Below are 21,032 nucleotides of genomic sequence, written 5' to 3' on the forward strand. Positions count from 1 at the left end.
AAGCCTCTGGATTCACACTGCAAGTACCGTTATGGAGGGCAAGAGAGGTCAGCCAATGTTGGACAGAAGGCCAGGATCGCCGTAAATACTTCACTACATAGGTGAGCCATTCAAACTCAGGCCATGGGCGTCGGGTGCAGAGTGGGCAGGAAACGCGGATCCGGCACAATCCGGAGGTCTTAGAGTAGGTTTCCTCAGGACAGGTCTGCTGTCCACAAGAGATTAGAGTCTTTTTCAAAAGCAGCAGTCCTCCCAGGGGTTTCAGAGGTCACTAGCTGCAAGACGGGTTGCAGGTTCGCAGACGCTAAAGACAGGCCGGTAGGGCTGGGGCCAAGGCAGTTGTCATCCTCTTCAGTCTCCTCTGCAGGGTTGTCCTCTCTCTTAGGTCATCGCAGATCTAGGTCTAGGGAAGACACCTAAATACTAAATTTAGAAGGCATTTTAGGGGAGTAGCAGGTAGGGCCAATGGGTACCTTACCTGGGGTGACTACACCCTCTATTACGCCCCCCTGCTGTGGTAGGGGGGCATAGACTTAGCCCTGATTGGAGGAGTCTTCCCATCATCAAGATGACAGGGAATTAAAGATGTGCATCACCTCACCTCCCTCACCATAGGGGTGGGGTTGGCCCAGGAGGGCACCCCTCTTATTCTTTTGAGTTTTTCACAACGGTTTTCCCAACAAAGTTGGGGAGTAAACCAGGGGTTGCCATCTGCTGCTAGTAGCAGAGGCTGGGGGGGTCAAATTGCTAGGGCGGCAGGCCTTTGAAACTTACCTCTTCGAGCAAGCACTGGCTAATCCTGGGGAAGGGGCTTTGACACCTCTGCTAAGGATGTGCATTGTAACTAGTCTGAGAGCAGAGGCTCTCCATCTAGGGGTCCAGAAACATGTATGTGTGTGGCAGGCTGTCCTAGATACAGTCAATGCCTACACCAGGGTCAGTAGGTTTTCAGGGGGTACCCTGAGGTGCCCTCTGATTACATGCTTTAATAAATTTCACACTGGCATCAGTGTGGATTTATTACAAGGAGCAGTTTGGTACCAAACACTCCTGGTTTCAGTGAAGCCATCATGGTGCTGTGGAACTTGAGTTGTAGAGTTTCCAGCCGATGAACTCCCCATGGCTTCAGTGACACATTATTTAAGAATGGACTTGAGCATTGCAGGGCATATCTACTCATGCAGATATGCCCTCACCTGGGGTATAGTGCACCCTGCCTTAGGGCTGTAAGGCCTGTTAGATGGGTGACTTACCTATACCTACAGTTTTTTCCTTCAGAAGGGCATGGAAGCTGCAGTGGCATGGTCCTACTGAGAGGTTACCAGGGGACCCTCTTCAGCCTCCAGGTCCCAGGTGAGTTGGGTACCACTTCCTAAGGATTTATAGGTGGGAAGAATACCAATCAAGGACATGTTTTTGGGGAAAGAACACTGGTACTGGGAACCTGGACAGCAGGGTCCCAGAAATCTACAGGAATAGTTGCATCAAAAGCCAGGCAGAAAGTGCGTGTGTGGGGAGGGGGCCTGCAACAGCACCCCGTTTTCTCACACCTTTCTCTGGTCAATGGTAGTATGCCTTCTTTCTCAATTCTTGGGAGACAAAGTCGATCTAGGTCTACCAGGTACTGATGTAGTTTTTCAGGAACACAGTTACTCAACAGATGCTCTTTCATAATAAGATTAGAATGCCCATCGAAGTCTTGCACCTTGCTATGTTTCAAACAGCTACCTAGTGTTTTCACTGAAGTCTATAAAATCTACCCTGGTTTGACTCTGGGTTTTGAGTCTCCCTGATCCTGTGTTCGTCAGTGGCGAGTGTAAAGCCCTCAGTAAAAATATTCCTCATGAGGTCATAAGACTCATCTGTCTCAGTGTCAGTAGTCTATCCCTACACTTTCTTGAGAACAGCTCCCAGAGAAGAGAGCCCCAATACTTTTGGCTGAATTTCCTCATTCCACAAGCCATTGTAAGGGCAGTAAACTATCCGGTGATAACAATTACCCTCTACAGATTTGAGGATAATCTCTTTGGAGGTTTTACGGTCAATAGCTTCTTCTTCTCCCTATTTACAACTTTACTGCCAACAGAGATGGCAGCAAGTATGGAACTTCACCATGGGATCTGGACCCATTAAGGCACATCTTCAAAGGTTGCTTGCAGAAAATGCTAGGTCCCTGGCAGAGAAGAAACCCCTCTTGGAGAAGGGGATGCTGAAGTGGATGAAGTAGATGATAATTCTATCAGCAATCCCACTGACAGTAGCTGTAGGAAAGTGCTCCTTTTTGACATTGTCACCCCCACTTGTCGCCTGCCATTTGATGCGATTTTGAGTGCACTGGGTCCCTGCTAACCAGGTCCCCAATGCCAAATTTCTTTCCCAAAACTGTGCAAGTGCACCCCAATTGGCAACAGGTTGGCAATCACTGCAAGCCCTTAGTAAGTGGTACCCCTGGTACCTAGGGAAAGGAGGCCAAAATGTGTAAAATATTGGATAGAAAGGTTTATTGACCTTCTTTCTCCTTCTCAATCTAATATTCTTTTTATTCGTACTCTTGCCAAGCAGGGCTCTGCTTTGGTTACTCTCGGGGGTTATCTTTCTGCTCTGTCCGCTTTTTGGCAGCTGCCTGACCAAACCTCTATTTCAGTCCCCTATTGTAAATAGGTTTTTAAAAGGGCATGTAAATAGGTTTCCTCCTACGTCGTAAATAAGGTTCTCATATCTCATGTGCGCGCCCTTTGAGCCATTATGCAATTGTCCCCTCCGGCTGCTTACCATCAAGATAGCCTTTCTAGTGGCAATAACAGCTGCCTGGAGGGTGAGTGAGCTGCAGGCTTTGTCAGCCAATGCTCCCCATCGTATGAAATAACTGGATAAGGTGGTGCTTCGCACCCCTGCCTCATTCCTTCCTTAAGTAGAGACCCCATTCCATCTGGGTCAGTCGGTCACACTGCGGAGGAGCGTCTCCATTGTCAAAAGAGTTCCAGGTGGACGACCAACTGCTTGGGGGTTACGTGGGAGCCAAAACAGGTCAGGCAGTGCAGAGACTAACCATTTCACGCTGGGTCGTTATCTGCATTAAGATCTGCTACGCCCTGGCTAGGAAACAGCCTCCCGAGGGCTTACGAGCCCATTTCACCAGGGAGAATGCTGCAACCTCGGCGTTGGCTCGTGGAGTGCAAGTCCTGGACATTTGCCAGGCTGCAACTGCAACGTGGACTTCCCTCCACATGTTTGCAAAACACTACCGCCTGGACAGTTAGTTTCACAGGGACCAGCATTTCGCTTGTTCGGTACCCAGCAGGACTTTTTGATCTAGAAAATCTGTTCATAGCCCAACGCCGTGAAATGTGGCTTGGGTATTAATTCAAAGGTAAGGAATCTGCAGTTAGAAGTCTATTAGATGAACAAGTTACTCCTGATCTCCACCTCTCACAGATGGTCGCCCCATCCCAAGAGTGACGCATCTGTCACTATTGAGATCTGATTGGGAAAGGGAAAAGGGCCTGCCTCTGACTCAATTGTGGTTAGTTCACTACCACTACAGGTCTTTTGCAGTTCCCTCCGAGATCTGAACCATGTCAGGGAGATTTCCCTGACCACTGGAACTTCAGGTCCCAATGCGGAGTTCGCATACGACATTTGGCATGATTTACCACCAGAATGCAGGAGGCCATGAATCCCAGCAGCCTCAGAATCATCTTCACCGATATCCAGGATAGAGGCTGAAACATCTGTATCATAACCTGAATATCAGACTCGCTGCTCGGGAGGATAAGCCCGAAACTGCACAGTCTCCAGAACAGCTCAGATGAAAGAAAGCATCAGGGAGCATCTGAGAAGATGTCAGATGGGACTTTGACACGTTTATAGTGAACCCCAGCAAATGCAGGAGGTCCGCCGTAGTCTGGAGTTGGGAAACGACAGTCTAAGGCGAGGACGCCTTCAACAGCTAGTCGTCGAGGTAGGGGGAAGACTGATATCCCTAACCTGCACAGATGGCGTCCGTTCTGACTCCTCGAATCGGTGCAGGCCATGGCTGTGTGGTATTGGTGGTCCTGAGGCCTGATGACGGTCCTGCGAGTTCATCAGCTCTAGCCTTCCTGGAATGTGAGTGTTTTTGAGGAGTGGTCTGTGGAAGGTTAGTAGTGACTGCGAGCGATTTGGATGGCAGGCGCTGCTCCAGCAAGGGGTTCATCAATTTTGGCATTGGAGCCAGAACTCTGCTGACGACAGCTCCTCGATCTCTGCATCAGAGGCCTCCGGCTGTTGGTCGGTCTCCGAAGAGGTCAGGATTGTTGTCCTCCTGGTGTTCAGAGGACAAGCAGAGGTTACAGACTTGGTGAAGGTCTGTCCTCTACTAATTTGAGTGATACTTCAGGCAGAAACGGAAAGGAGTCCTTTCCATCACTGGGGCATTCTTGTAAGCCGAGGAGATGATATAGCCCCAAAGGGGCAAGTTCACAAACTGGGCAACACTGTCTGACTGAATGGGTGAAAAATGACAAGCGCAGTTGTAGTCTAATTATAGTTGGAGAGGGGAAACAACCATTATGCTTCAACACTGGGATGCAATAGTTAGGTGTGGCAAATGGGGCAGTTCCGCCTTTCCTATGTCACCTGACCTGTATGATCCCAATTTTCTCCTGACGCAACACAAGTGTTGAGGGATTGTTCAGACCGCCTAGAGGCAACACTGGCGGGCTTGTTTGAAAATGGCCAATCTAGCTCTTTGACCTCATGCCAACAGTTATGGCACCCACCCCAAATTGACCCACATAGGAACACCCAGTAATGCACTGGGCGACACAGAGCAACCAAGGAGGTAGCCACTAGGCTGCTTTGGGATCCTATCGAAAAGAACACTGCACAACGGGCAATTCAGTAATATACTAATTGCTAAGTACTAATTATTACTAATTACTAGTAGTAGACGTACCCACATGGGAGATGGAACTGGGGATACAGATTACAGAGAAGCCCTGGTTAAATATAAGCTCCAGAGCCGCCAAATCCTTAATATGTACACAACATTAAAGGAATTTGCTACTTACCAGTATGCATCTGTTCTTGGCATGTAGAGCTGCAGATCTATACACTGTGCATAGATCGCCATCTGGTGTTGGGCCCGGATGTTTGCAGTTTGTTTTTCCTCTTGGAAAGTCTTTGAAGTCACGAGGTCGGTGACTCCTCCTTTGGCTCGTATTGGGCATGGGCTTCGGCTCCATCCTCAGATTGTTTTTCACCAGCAGGGAAAAGATGGAGCGTAGTAATAACAGTAAAGAAACCCATGTGGGTTGTATCTAAATAAGATAGACTGGAACGGATACAGGTAGCCGGGGAGGCGGGTGGGCGTGTATAGATCTGCAGCTCTACATGCCAAGAACAGATGCATACTGGTAAGTAGCATATTCCGTTCGAGGCATAGGAGCTGCAGATTATACACTGTGCATAGACTATATAGCAGTACCCAACCCTAGCGGCGACCACCGGCATCCGTTGCAGTTGTTTGGAAGTGTTTTTAGTACAGCCTGGTCCACACTAGCTTGTTGCTTGGTTTGCACATCTACACAGTAATGTTTTGTGAAAGTGTGCGGTGTTGACCATGTCGCTGCTTTGCAGATGTCATCTAGTGGTATGTTTCCTAGAAAAGCCATAGAAGCCCCTATCTTCCTTGTAGAGTGGGCTTTAGGGGGAACAGATAGCGTTCGTTTTGCTTTGTGGTAGCAAATCTGTATGCATTTTTGTAACGCCCTGAACGTCTCAGGATCGTTTAACAGACACGATAATGAGAACGCAACCACTTGTGAAGGTTTAGTTATTTTAATGAAGGCAAAAATAATACAAGGAATAAACAAAGGTTATAGTCACTGGAATCCTCCAGGCTAAGTACGTTACCAGCCCACAGCACGGATGGTCCTAACCGTCCTCTGCATATACGCCGATCCCGGCGTATGCCAACAGAGGGCAGAAATGAAATGGCCGACAATGCCAATCGGTAGGCTGTGAGGGGCACGAAGAGTGTTGGGGAGAATCGAGGAGTCAGAGAAACACCCAGCCGGGGTCTCTACCTGAAGGGAGCAGCCGCTCAACCTCTTCCTCAGACTGCACCGGGACGTGGAGTCACCTCCTGGTGATGCGTCACCGATACCCCAATCACAAGCAAAGAAGACTGAACCGAGAGCAGCCGCTCGATCGATCCTGTGGACTTCCGAGTCTGTAACGCGGCAAACACCTCCTGGTGTGCGTTACAGCTGGCAGTCCCTGTATCTCTGGTCGGGCTGGGAGTTACGACTCCAACCAGCAAAAGCGCCACTGCGCTTTGACTCAGCCGAGTCAAAAAGCGAAGCTCAATGGTTATCCGGTAGAGCTTCCGGGTCCTTCACAGGTGACGATGGGGCAAGACACGGCCCAGGGAGTAACGACTCGACCTACCTCCGTTCTTGCCTTACTGGAGCACCACTCCGGAACACTGCTCTTCACTAAGCAGGTACGTCGGTGTAAACACAATATCCGACAGCGTTGTACCTCCCGGTTCCTCCCTTTATAGGGCGTGTTTTCCTTGAGTTATGTAACAGCTCTCCTGTTTACATAAGGCCGTGTTTTCCTTGAGTTATGTAACAGCTCTCCTGTTTACATAAGGGCGTGTTTTCCTTGAGTTATGTAACAGCTCTCCTGTTTACATAACCTCTCAACCGCTAAGCATCCTGGGAGATGTAGTCCGTTTTCGCTGGTTACCGTTTTCCTCCCCTCGCATGACAGGAATTCTTGACAATTTTACAATCCACCTAGCTATCCCCGATTTAGAAATAGGGTTGCCTTTATGTGGTGGAGAGAAAGAGACAAATAGCGGTTTGGTTTTTCTGAAAGGTTGTGTTCTTTGGATGTAGTGAAGTAAGGCCCTTTTAACAACCAGTGTGTGTAAAGCCCTTTCCGCAACGGTTTGAGGTTGTGAGAAAAAGACTGGTAATTCTACCGACTGGTTTAGATGGAAGGGAGAAATGACTTTGGGTAGAAATTTTGGGTTGGTGCGGACTACAACCTTGTTCTGATGCATTTGGAGAAAAGGTTCCTGTATGGTGAGTGCTTGTATTTCACTAACCCTTCTAAGGGAAGTGATGGCCACTAGGAATGCTGTTTTCCATGTGAGAAATTGCAGCTCACATTTATGTAATGGTTCGAAAGGGGGTCACATTAGCCTTGTGAGAACTATATTCAAGTTCCAGACAGGTGAGGGTGGTACTCTGGGTGGAATTACTGTTTTGAGGCCTTCCATAAAGGCTTTGATGGTAGGCACCCTGAAAAGTGATAGGTGCTGCCTGTTCTGCAAGTAAGCAGCAATTGCTGCGAGGTGTAACCGAATGGATGTATATGCTAGGTTACACCTTTGTAGATGGAGCACGTAACATATGATGTGCTGTATGGACACATTTAGAGGGTTGATTGTGTTGTTGTAGTAGTAAACAACAAATCTTTTCCACTTTGCAGCATAGCATGCCCTAGAAGTAGGGCGTCTAGCTTCCCTGATAATATTCATGCAATCAGGGGGAAGGTTAAGGTATCTGAATTCTAGGACCTCAGGAGCCAGATCGCAAGGTTGAGCTGAGCTGGGTCCGGGTGCCTGATCTCTCCATGGTTCTGGGTTAGGAGGCATGGTGAAAGGTATAGCTTTTGGTGTGGTACTACCGAGAGTTTCAGCAGTGTGGTGTACCACGGTTGTCTGGCTCATGTTGGAGCTACTAGGATCAGTGTTAGGGAATGCTGTTGTAGCTTTTGCACCACTAATGGAATTAGTGGGAGAGGTGGAAAAGCGTATGCAAATTTGTTTGACCAGTTCATCCATATCGCATTGCCTTTGGACAATGGGTGTGGATATCTGGCGGCGAAGCTTGGGCATTTTTTGTTTTCGTGGGTGGCGAATAGGTCTATGTGTGAATGCCCCCACTTCTGAAAGAAGGGGTGAAGAACCTGTGGGTGAAGTTCCCACTCATGGATCTGCTGTGTCTGTCTGCTGAGCAGATCTGCCACGGTGTTTGACTCCTGGGACATGTTGGGCCAGGAGAAAGATTTTCTGTGGAATTGCCCATCTCCATATGCTCTGTGCTAATTGAGAGAGCTGTGGAGAGTGTGTGCCCCCCTGTTTTTGAATGTAGTACATGGCAGTCATGTTGTCTGTGCGAATGAGGACTGCCTTGCCTGAAAACTGCGTCTGGAAGGATTTTAGGGCTAGGAAGATTGCCAGTAACTCCAAATGGTTGATGTGGAGTAACTTCTGTTGCGGCGTCCATGTGCCCTGTACTGTGAGATGTAACAGATGAGCTCCCCAGCCGGAGAGCGATGCGTCTGTTAGGATTATTTGTGGAACCGGGTCCAGGAACGGTCGACCTCTGAAAAGGTTTGTGGTGTTCCACCACTGCAGAGAGCGATGGGTGCGACCGTCCACCAACACCAGATCTGTCAGTTGCCCCTGGGTCTGGTTCCACTGGCGTGCTAAACTCTCTTGGAGTGGACGCATCTGGAGTCTTGCATGGGGCACTATGAAAATGCAAGAGGCCATCATCCCTATCAGTTGCATAAACACCCTTGCTGGGAGAGTGTGTTGAAATATTAATTTTTGACGTTGAGCCTGTATGTTTGCAATCCTGGCAGGATTGGGATAGGCTTTGGCTTTTGAGGTGTCTATGGTAGCACCGAGGTATTGTTTTGTGTGTGGTGGTACCAGGTGGGACTTTTGGTGGTTCACTGTGAAGCCTAGCTGGTGAAGTAGTTGGATTGTAGCGGCGGTGTGTTGCACACATTGTTCGTAGGACGTGGCTTTTATTAGCCAGTCGTCCAAATATGGGAAGACGTGAATGTGCTGTCTTCTGAGGTGTGCCGTCACTACTGCTAGGCACTTGGTGAATACCCTTGGTGCTGTTACCCCGAACGGGAGCACCTTGAACTGGCAGTGTTGCCCGTCCACTACAAATCTGAGTTCCTTTCTGTGAGCATGGTGTACTGGGATGTGAAAGTATGCGTCTTTCAAGTCCAGAGTGGTGAGAAAGTCGTTCTGGGAGAGGAGTGGAAGAACCTGTTGAAGGGTTACCATGTGAAAATGGTCTGAATGTATGTAAGTATTTAGAGGTCTGAGATCTAGGATAGGTCGTAGAGTCTCGTCTCTTTGGAATCAGAAGGTACAGGGAGTAGATCCCTAAATTTTGTTGATTGATGGGGACCTGCTCTATGGCTTGTTTTTGCAGGAGGGAGATTACCTCCTGTTTTAGTAACTTGGCATGTTCTTGAGACATTGGGGGTTGCCTGGGTGGAATGTTTGGGGGGGTAGATATTAATTCTAGGCAATACCCTGAATGAATAATTTGGGTCACCCATCTGTCTGAGGGGATTGTCTCCCAGACATGAAGGAAATGTTGTATTCTGCCCCCGACCGGAGTGGAATGGTCTGGAGGGAGCGGGGGAAAGTCATTGGGTAGGCGGTGTGGCAGAGCGGGCGGTATTGGTCTTGCCTCTGCCTTTATTATTATTGCCTCTGTATCCGCCTCTTTGATAACCCTTTGTGAAGGTAGACTGAGGAGGGGATTTGTAGGACATGGATGCACTATCCGAGGAGTAGCCTCTGCCCGTGCCCAGAAAGGAAGAGCGGCGAAAGGAGTGCCTAGGAGTGTGCGACTGTAGGGCTCCCATGGATTTTGCCATATCAGTATCTTTCTTCATCTTTGAGGGCTTCATCAACTTTAGGGCCAAATAAATGTTGTTGGTCGAATGGGTGATTCAGTATGGAGGCTTGTACCTCAGGTTTAAAACCTGAAACTCTTAGCCAGGCGTGGCGACGGAGAAGGACACTGGTGTTTATGGCCCTGGAGGCTGTATCTGCCGCATCTAGGGCAAAGCGTATAGAGGTATTAGTTATAGTTTTTCCCTCTTGGATCAATTCATTAGCCCTATTCCTGTATTTTTCAGGGAGATGGTGCATGATGGTCTCTAACTCATCATAATGCGCCCCGTCATATCTGGCCAATAGCGATTGCGTGTTGGCGATACGCCATATATTGGCGGCTTGTGACTCAGTGCGCTTCCCTGACGTGTCTAGGAGCTTGGACTCTTTGTCAGGTGGTGGTGCTTCGCCTGACGCCTGAGAATTTGAGCACTTCCTAGCTGTAGATACCACTAAGGAATCCAGTGGTGCAGGGCCTTTAATGTATGAAGGATCTGTGGGGGCGGCTTTGTATTTTCTCTCTATACGGGGGTTTAGGACCCTAGCCCTGACTGGGTCTTTAAAAACCTCTGGTGCATGTTTGATTACTCCTTTTAACATAGGTAGAATGGCAGTAGACCTATGTGCATTATTGAAGGTGTCTAGGAGAAAATCTTCCTCCACTGGGTCAGTATGTAACTCCACCCCGTGATAATGTGCCGCCCTCTGTAGTAGGTGGTGAAAGCCTAACAAATCTTCTGGTCGGGATGGCCTAGATGGGTAAAGGTCATCCTGTGGGACATCTGGGATGTCCGGATTGTTATAGTCATTCCATGGGTCTGGAGATCCAGTAGGGGTGGGGTCTTGTGGCACATCTGCTGGATCATAGTAAGGGTCCCCTAGATCATCGTGGTCTAGAGACAGGGTTGGAGAGTGATGAGGCGGGGGTGGAGAAGGTGGAGGTGGGGAGGGTGGAGGAGGTGGAGGAGGTGGGGAAGGCACTCTGAAAGGGGAGGTAGCAGTGTCCTTCCTCTTTGGAGGCGGAGGTGGTTTTTCCAAGTGTCTCTTTTTTGAAGACAGTGTCAAATGTCCAGTTTTTGGATCCTTGGTAAGTGTCTTTTGCAGAGGATCTGGTGTGAAAAGTTCTTGCGACACTGGTTGTTCGGTCGGCGCCGAGGTTTTCGGGGCCGACGGTTTTTTAGGCTCGTCTAAGCCGTGCTTCTTCGGGACCTCCGATTTTTTGTTCGTGCCAAGAGAGGCTTCGGCACGGGAGTGTCAGTGCCGAGGGCCTTATGATGTTTGGTCGGCACCGAGAGGGCAGGTTTCGACACCGAGGGCTTTGGTGCTGGGCTCGGTGTGGAGGTGGAGGCCGATTTTTTCTTCGGTGCCGGAGGGTGTCTTTCGGTACCGCTGGTAGGCTGGCTCGAGCCCGAGCTGCCGGAAGGCTTAATAGGCTTCTTTACCGGGCCCGAAGGTGGGGTGTGAGAAGCAGTATCCTTGGTCTTGCCTAGGCTTGAAGGCGAAGGTGTGACCGAAGCCTTTTTGGGTATCGGCGTGGGTGTGGGAGGGGGTATGGTACTCACGACCCTCTGCGCCGGGGTGATGTCCTCCACATCCGAGCCGTCAGCCTCGGAAGCACTGACTAGGTCGTCGTCCTCTTCTTCGATGTTCTGCTGTCCCGGAGCTTCGACGTCGTCCCCGAAGATGTCGACTGGAGCGGAGGTCGAGGAGTGCGCCATGTTGCGTCTGGCCCTTCGATCTCGAATAGTCTTTTTAGATCGAAAAGACTTGCAGGCGGGACAGTCTCGGGCCTCGTGTTCAGGGGAGAGGCAGAGGTTGCACACCTCATGAAGATCGGTGTGGGGGAACTTGGACCCACATCGAGGGCACTTCTTGAAGGGAGTTCTTTCCATCAGCCGAGACCGGAGCCTGAATAGGCCCGAAGGCCGCCGTCGACGACCGGAATCGAAGAAGTGCCGAAGAGAAGGTGATTAAGAGGATTTATTATCTGAAGGCTCTCGATGAGCGAGGATTTTTGCGTCGATCGTTGAACTGGAAAAGTTCGGAACCGGAGCGCGAAGTATTACATCCGAGCCCGATGGCGGAAAAAAACAATCTGAGGATGGAGCCGAAGCCCATGCGCAATACGAACCAAAGGAGGAGTCACCGACCTCGTGACTTCCAAAGACCTTTCCAAGAGGAAAAACAAACTGCAAACATCCGGGCCCAACACCAGATGGCGATCTATGCATAGTGTATAATCTGCAGCTCATATGCCTCGAACATAATATTTAGAAGATTATAGTGTGTTGGTACCGGACCACAGTTGATCAACATGCTAGGTTTGGCTCCGTGGACTCAGAATGGATGGGTTGCAGAGAAAGGGGAACTATAGGCGCATTATTGCTTACCTCACCACCTGCTCTGCGGGAACTGCTGATAGCTTCTCCGATCATCTCATAGATTTCAAGCTGTGTACCAGACAGAGAAAGAACAGAATATAACTGGAGGGCACTAAAGCTGAAGAGGGAAATGAAGGGGAAGAAAAGTTGAGAGCAGATATTAGAAGTCAAAAGTGATAATTGAGACAGAAGAGAGAAGATGAGAATGAAGAGGAAAGGTAAGAGTGAAAAATGGTTTGGAGCCAAAAATTTACTCTTCCAAACAATTAACCCATATTTTTGACATCAGTTCGATCCAAACTATACCCCAGCTTACTGGCAACACAAGTTAAAACCGGAAGAAAAACACCAGCTTTTACACGAATCAGTAAGCATTGAATGTTTCTCCAACAACCTGACACCAGCAATATTACCTTACCAGTCAATCAAAAGAAACCCCTACTAAAACATCTGTCAACACCGAGCCATACATGATGTTAGTCTGCACTAATCTACAAACCAGCAACCAATGCTAAGCAGCTTTCAGAATCCTGGATGCCACCAATTAAGGCCATTTACAACACACTACCAAGCTCATCAACCCACAATTATTCAGCAAGGACCGAGCCATCAGACACATTAAGTTGCCTGCTACAACCAATCTCTCTACAAGAGACTCAGCACCCTGTTAACCCAAAGCCAACCGCCTGTCAGCACATTCAGTTGGAGAAGGTATTCCACTGGCCCACATTATGGTACCTTGAAGCACATTGTCAACCTCTCTTCATAACAATCCTGCCAGGTACAAACAAGATTCTTCACTTACACATTTCTGCACAATGGTGGCGGAGTCATTCTCATAGTCTTCTTCTTTAGAGCTGGTGGATCCTGTTCGCACTTGCTGGGTGGTGCCAACATGCAATATGGCCATACAGGTTGCCACACTCACACCTGGGAAAATAGGAATGAGATCCAAAAGAAAATATCCACACAAGCACAGTTGAATAACCCATTTAGGCGCATTCCAAAGAAAAAGTACCCACCCCCAAATCATAAATATGTATTCTAATCTAGCCTTCCAGTAAACAGGCAGTATTTAATAGCACAGGAGTCTAAGATGTATCTCCTTTGTGGTGTGTTCACATTCACTTTTGTGAGGAAGAAAAAGAGACAATTGATGGACTGAATGCAGAACAAATCAAAACATTCGCCCCCAGTTAAGAGAGCTGGGCTAAATCCATCATTCTTTTGCTCACCATGCCACCCGAGTTTAGACCTGGCCATATGCAAATCAGTCTTGACCCCTGTGCCTCATGGGAACAGTCCAGCCGGAACTGACAAGCATCCTAGGATTGGTTTCGGGTTTTCACCTCTCATCAGCCAGGATAGCTTGATTCCAGTGGCATAGTGAGCCAGGGGACCCAAGTCTGGGCATACCCGGCGCACTTAGGGTGAGGAAGCCAAAGACACACTGTATGCCGAACAAATCAAAACATTCGCCCCCAGTCAAGAGATCTGGGTTAAATCCGTCACTTTTGTGGCAACAGGCCCGCAGGAACAGCTCCTACGTGTGGCCTACATCCCACTTAGCTATGAAATGGATACTTAAATTATATTGGAGGTCATGACCAAGAACTGATATCCAAGCTAAAAATCAATTGCATTACCTTCCCTGTCCAATGTAGTGACCATATCAGCAGACCTGGATAAATAAGACAAGCTAGCCTACCGATTGATGCATTGATATTTTTCTGGTTGGTTTCTGTTACAGGCTTTAACTTTTTTATTTTTCATTTACAAGACCAACAGTCAAACTGGACAGGATAGTACACCATTCTTCTTTCTATGGCACAGTGGACCATTAGGATCATTCAATCTGACAGCTGTTTGAGGGCCTACAAATGTGTTTGGCAGGAAAAAAATACATCACTAGAGAAAAGTGCTAACACTATTCTATGACTTGTTTTTATATTTCTGTTAGATTAAATAATGGAAAAAATAAGAAATACTTAACAGTAGTACTAAAGTTTTGGTATCTTTCTTAAATGCATGTGTTTTGAATAATCCTGGTCTGGGATTTCTCAAACATGAACATACAAATTTTGCAGCACCAATAAAACATCTTAACATACAGTCCCTCATGCCCACATCGTTTGGGGTCTTTGTTTCTTAGCCAAAGAGTGGATAGGACAAAGTTTGGCACTCGATAAATCCGGTTATATCATAAAAGAATGGAGAGCACCACATGTAATATTCCTTTACAACTTCTTCATGTTGATGTGAGTGCCTAGCACGCGAGGCAATGGAAGAAAGCTGGGGAATGGATGTTTAATTTTCATATCTTTTTATGCATTAAACTATTCATAAAATTGTACTATTTGAAAATAAAGTAATGCAGTGATCACCCGAGAAGGTAGAAAGGTAGAGCAAGTACACCAAAACACGCCTAGCTTGTAATCTGTCATCAGGCACTGGTATCCATGCAGTAAAGCCTTGCCAACAAGTGCAGCATTGTTAGACGGCTGCTTAGTGAATAATCAAACGTCTTCACATAAGGGGGCCTTGCAAGGATTTCAAGTTGTGCCGGTGATAGCGGAAGACACACACCCACTCACTGGTGCGCACACACATGTTTGCCTGCTGCTGGCCACCTTCACACACGAGTGAAAGAAGTTGTAACTCCCCTCAGGAGTTTGCTGCTCTTCCCAACAAGATTTTCTGCACAGCAGTTGCCAGCAAAATCTTGTTGCCAAAAGCAGTTGTTTTGACAGTTCTTAGTTCAGCTGGTGAAAGTTCTAGCATTTATATAACGCTCTCCGCTGATAAATAAGGGTAGAGATAAAAATTACAGGTAAATATACCGCCTAGTAGATCTGAAAATATGGTAAAACACTGAAAACTAAATTTTGGGTGCACTCTTAACACATTGTTATTTATTTCTTTTTAAGCTGGGTCAAAGCTTGGTTTCAGACTCCTTTCACTACTGCAGACTATTTTCAGTTTAATTAATAAATTAATTAAATGGTGGGGCAAAGAAGGTACAGCTATGTGAGAACAGCAACAGCTGATTCCCTTCCACTTACAGACACTCAATTCTGCCTTAAGAAGAAACACCTTTAAGCAATCTTGGGGAGTATCCAGAGGGAGATACCCTAACTTCTCAAAAGACAATGCAAGGGACATGGAATTGTGTGAACATAACCTTCATTCATGGGAAGTAATTGAGAAAGAGGTTGAAATTCCGATATAATATCAACCTAGACAGGTAGAATGGAAATGGGATCACTTTGCTGTAGCGAGTCCAACATCTGGTGATCAAAACTAATCACAGGATAAAAAGCATAGAGAAATATGTTTTATCAAGGAATCAAAAATGGGCATCCAAAGAATCCTCTCTAGTAGTACTCAAAGATTAAATAAAGCTTTAGTATTTTGGGTTGCTGCTGGTTGCTGTAGAACTTAATGTTGGCCTTCATCTTTGAAATACGCTGTTCAGGTGTAGGTGATTTAGTTTTCATGTCAAGCAATTTCGATGGCCTATCTAAATATCCACAAGGTCATTATTCAGTTCCAGTAGGTGAAGTGCTAGTAAAGGATGTTTTAATAGACGCACTGCTCGTTTTTCAGATTTAAAATATGGTATTGTTGTCAGTCAGAACTTCTCAATTTCAACACAGGTCTCTTTATCAAAGGAAATTTAAAGGGTAGCTCAACGCACTTGAACACAGTGTTATGACCATGAATATCTACAGGCATTTAAGGTCCGTTGACCAGTTTTCAAGGGAATATGATGGTTTTTGATGGAATATCTCCGGATGTTGCCAGTCTTTTTATCCCCACAAAAAACTGAATTGACTATCAAATAACCATGTCGAATGAAAGCACTTGCATATCGCCATTAAAGAGTGTAGGCTTGAGCAGTCCATCCTAGGAGAACTGCCTAATTAGACAAATGAAAGTCACCAGTGTCCATGACATTCGCAACTTTTTGAATGGGTGCCAGCATGCCATCACTTTTTTCCTAAACGGGTTTTACTGTTTTTTCTGTCAGTATACACATTACAGAGGCAGTATTTGCCACCATTGTTCAAAGAATACAAATCTTGCCATTAACAGCTTCGCACTGTCATGTGTATAGGTGCAACTATACATTGAAACCACTATTCCAAGCATTCCCAGTTTAAAAGAATTGAACTTCGGTGAATGGTGAACATCATCAGTTCAAAAGTCACATGCTTGTTGTGGTGGTTCAATCATGGCTCAGGATCCACTAAACTCACACTAAGAGCACAAGGGGGAGCTGCAGGGGTGAATAAGCATAGCTAAAGAGGAGTTTGTGGACGTTTTGCACAAGCAATGGAGGCTTGTCTTGCATGCTTCACTGTGGTTTAGCATACTTTGTGGCATTTATAGGGGATATCAGCGTTTCCTCGTTCGTACACAAGCACAGTTTCCCTATTTCCATTCAATCTGTATTGTTTAATTAGGATCATCTGCCCTCCACTCCATATCTACCAATTATGTCACACATCAGACCTACTGCTTGAATCCGGGTTCTCCTGGTGATGTGTGACCGCGGTATGCATATGTTTGCCACGACGGGTGCTACAATAAGTCTAAGAAATCAGGTTATTAGTTGAACAAGATGTGAGGCCTGCTCAAGTATTAGGTCCACAATTGTCTCCTCGCTGGGAACCATGCAGCCCATTGAAGGGCTTGACTCGCAGGGTAGTGAAGCAGAGCAGTCCAAGGCCTACTCGGGATTCACTGGCACACAATAATATGCAATAAACGATTGTCCAGTCTGTGCCTTTGCTTTGGACAAGAAAAAGTGCATTTATTACACACAGAAGCTACTCAATAGCATAAACTAATTTACAAATATGTACATAAGATAGATGGAAGTAATGTGTGACATTCTGCATTCACACTGGACCTCTAGTGGGTCACAACCCCTAAAATCACACTACCTCACTCCCATATCAGATAGAACATTCCAATTTAAGGAGGTGTAATTTTCGTTAGCACAGGCCTATTAACTCTCATGGGTCAACAGACTAATATCCAGACAAGAGTATTGGCTTCATCAAGAGTCACCACAATAAACTATCCATAACCATAGATCAGGATTCAAAACTGAAAAACAAATTAAGAGCCTCCATGGACCGAGGCTGAACCACACTCACTCTCACGGAGATTTAAAAAACACTGGAAAATCTAATAGGACTGGCTTTTATTTTAATGAAAGTTTTAATCAATTGGCAATTTTATTCGCATGGCTGTGCGGATTGTTGCGAAGGTAAATGTGAAAATTAAGTCAATAACAAGGTACATGGATGAATGAGTAATTTGGGTATACGGATGTAAAATTGATTTCAGAAATGAATGGGTGAGTGCATTGATGCCTAAATGGATAAGATATGGTGAGTGCATGGTCGGCAAAAATCATGTTGGCTTTAGGAAACTAATCTCCACTCTTACCTATTCATTCATTTTTTTAGGCCTCCTTTGGATGTCATTTGTTCTTGCTTATTCACACTGGACATTCGTCAGCGGCAATAAAATCACTGAATAGGCATACTCAAACTAACGTAAATCAGTGAATGGTCCCTGACACCACTTTTCTAATGCCATTTTTTTTTCCTGACCGACTCCAGACAGAAGTAAATAGAAAAAACTAAGCATATTTGGCAGAAATAGCGTATTACTACATGTTCAGAGGCCAGATAAAATCAACACCCTATGCTCAATATATGCCACTAAAGCAACTGACTGAGCAAAATAGCATCTGATCATTAGTAAATGCTCAGAGGTAACTTGGAGTACAGAATATCAACCCCTGAACATATCCAGATAATTTCAACAAAAAAGCTGCTATGGGGTAAAATACTAAAAAGACTTGCTTTGTGTATTGAGTATCAAATGAATGTAAAGTGTGAGGTCTGTACAATAGTCTGTCATCATGTACTGTAATGCAAGCACTCCACAGGAGGCAGAATGATACAGTAAACAGATGATCCCACAAATACTCCTCAGGGATGGAGACAAAGGCTGTAAGAATTGGTGACAGAAGGTCAGGCAGATGGCTAAGGTGGTCTATAGAGTGACATAAATAAACAAAGTCAAAATGATGCCGATTGCCCATTTTATTTTTGTGTGGTTTCAAACTTGTCGTGTTATATACAAAGGATTTCCACAGTCTGATGATGGTGTATATTCAAAGCATGTGAATCTATTGACAAATCCAATACAATGGAAACAAAAAGATTTTTGTTTTCATGGCAGCTCCACTTTGTGAAGTCACCAATGTCGAAAGAGTGTGAAGAATATTGAAGTACAGACAAAAATTAAATTGTCAATGTCTTACCTGCATACAAGCAGCTTAGGGCCAGAACAGTAACATCTTGCAGCCTTGACGGGGTTAGAGGTTCCAATACGGGTAGAGAGAGGGTGTCTAATGCCATGGTAACATCAATAACAAGAGAGTGAAACCTACATCAAAATAAATTGTGAATATGCAAAATGAGATATCACTCTGGGCTGACATAGGCAATGAAAGTAACCAAAGAGAAACAGTGTGGTTGCCACAGACAATAAGCCAAGAATGATAGTGACGAGATATAACAGCTATCACAATGCAGATACAAGTAAAGAAACAAGAGTAAACAATTAGTGGATGTGAAACCCCATGCAACAAACTTCAAGCATAGTGAGACAAAACAATGGTAATGGCTGGTCTCTACCATATTGTTGAACTATGCATCATTCATTAGCCACAGACCTGAAAAAGCTTAATAAAGCACTCAGCTTACCCATTTCGAACAGCAGTGGCATCTGCCACAGTAGCTGGCATAATGAAAAAAGAATTAGCAGACACCGCATCCTGGAATCTATTTATGTAGCGCAAGAAGTAGGGAAGGTTCAGGCAGACCCGAAGTAACTTTTCTGATCCACCTACAAATGAAATAATAAGAACAGACAATGTCAGAACCGCAAGGTCAACTACAGAAATAAAAGAGTCATTGTTTAGACCTGGCATCTTTGGCGTGGTTTCCCCTGACTTTTTGCCTCTACTTCCTGTATTTTTGACGCTGTGCAGGATTTCGTTTTTGCTGGTTTAGATGCTTTGGGCACTTTGCCACCGCTGATCGGTGTCGAAGTGCAAGTGCTCCCTAGGTAAATTGTTATATTGATTGGTTATCCATGATTGGTATATTTGTTTCACCGGTTAGCCCCTAGTAAAGTGCACTGAGTGTGCCAGGGCTGGTGATTCAAATGCTACTAGTGGGCCTGCAGCACTGATTGTGCCACCCACAGGAGTAGCCCTAAAATGGTGTCACAGGCCTGCCACCACAGTGCCTGGGTGCAGTTGCTAACTGCCATGCTGACCTGACCAGTGTCGACACTGGCCAGGCCTAACCCTTCCCTTTCTGTACACATTGGACACCCCTATGGAAGGCCCTAGGTACCCCCCTGAGCAGGGTGCAGTGTATGTGAAAGGTAGAGCATGTACTGGTGTAGGTGACATGCTCTGGTAGTGAATTACAGCCATTTTCGGTTTTCACTATTGAAAGGCTATCTTGCCCATAGGCTATAATGGGGAATGCAGAGTATGTTTACCTGCATATCTTCCCATAGGAGCAAGACAGAAAATTAAAGTTTAGTATGCCTGAACTCAGAATGATAAAAATATATATTTTAGTGAAGTTGGTTTTAACATTCTGTGTTTGAAAATACCACTTTTAGAAAGTAGGTATTTTCTTGTCTAACCATTCAAACCTGCCTCTGCTAGGTTGTGTATTTCTTGTCTGGAGTTTGAGTGACAGGGGCTGGGGAATTCCAGGGGGATGGGGAATTCCCGGAGACAGGGTGAGTCAGCACAGGGCTGAATAGAGAGATCTCCATGTAGATGGGTGGGAGGAGTTGCACCTGGGACCTAAATAGGACAGTGCCTGCCCACCACAGTGCTGGCTCCACCCCCTGTGGTGCGTCTGATGTCTCTGCCCTGTACTGTGAAAAAAGAGAAGGAATCATGTCAACAAAGTGCTCCAGGGCTGTGCTTTCCCTCCACAGGGCTGTGCTTTCCCTCCTGTGGGGCGTCTGATGTTTCTGCCCTGCACTGTGAAAGGAAAGGAGGAGTCATGTAAACAGAGTGCTCCAGAACTGGTTTGGACTGGGCAAAGGCCCCTCTGCCCTGAGAGGACAAAGGATTTTGGGGTATAAATATTTGGACCCAGACAACAGAAAATGAGATCATCCTGGAATCAAGAAGGAACCTCTGCCAAGGAGAAAGCTGGAAGACTGAAGAAGGACTGACCTGCTGTAAGGCTGACCTGCAGTTGCTTTGCTGCCAAGGAGAGGGGAAGGACTTTTCTGTGTGCTGTGTCCCCTTTCTTGAAGGAATCTCCAAGGGCCTGAGTAGAGCTGGCCTCCTGTTAAGAAGTCCCAGGAACAAAAGGACTTCACCCCCAGCTTCCCCCTGAACTCTGCTGTGCGAGTTCTGCCCTTCCTAGAGTGCTTGATCCAATTGTGGGTCCTGATGAATGCCATTGTTGGACACTAGGCAGAAACATGTTGACCCGACCGAATACGGTGAGGGGATAATAGGTTTCCCTACATAACCGTCGACCATTTTTTAATACCATACAGTTACACACTCCAATAAAAATGTAATTTTGCAACTGTAATGGTTTTTAAATTTCCTTCACTCACTTTGGGCCCCCACTTAGTTTAGAAGTGCATCCCTGTCATCAGGTGAATGCCCGCCCTCTATTAAACCAAGTTTTTAGAGGGTGAGGACGGCCGATGATGAAGCATGATACCAGGTGGTGTGTGAGGCCAGTCCTTGAACACCATAGGTCACAATACCTGGAACGGTCCCATTTGTGTTCAACAGTGTTCAGAGGGCGACAGAGCCACTGACTGAAGACAATGTACAAACACTGATGGTAATACGAAATTGC

General features: G+C 46.3%; 1 protein-coding gene across 14 annotated transcripts in view; it reads right to left on the reverse strand.

Moving 5' to 3' along the window:
• UBR4 (ubiquitin protein ligase E3 component n-recognin 4) overlaps positions 1–21,032 on the reverse strand; it is a 1,980,383-nt gene that overhangs the window by 1,907,016 nt on the left and 52,335 nt on the right. For all 14 annotated transcript variants that reach the window (XM_085609056.1, XM_085609055.1, XM_085609054.1 and 11 more), the window contains exons 7-10: positions 18,882–19,023; positions 18,437–18,561; positions 12,896–13,020; positions 12,100–12,159 (exon numbers count right to left, since the gene is read on the reverse strand). In XM_085609056.1, coding sequence (XP_085465182.1) covers positions 12,100–12,159; positions 12,896–13,020; positions 18,437–18,561; positions 18,882–19,023 — 452 coding nt within the window. The remainder of the gene's footprint in view (positions 1–12,099; positions 12,160–12,895; positions 13,021–18,436; positions 18,562–18,881; positions 19,024–21,032) is intronic.

The sequence above is a fragment of the Triturus cristatus genome, chromosome 1_2, assembly GCF_964204655.1.
Source record: "Triturus cristatus chromosome 1_2, aTriCri1.1, whole genome shotgun sequence".
Taxonomy (NCBI): Eukaryota; Metazoa; Chordata; class Amphibia; order Caudata; family Salamandridae; genus Triturus; species Triturus cristatus.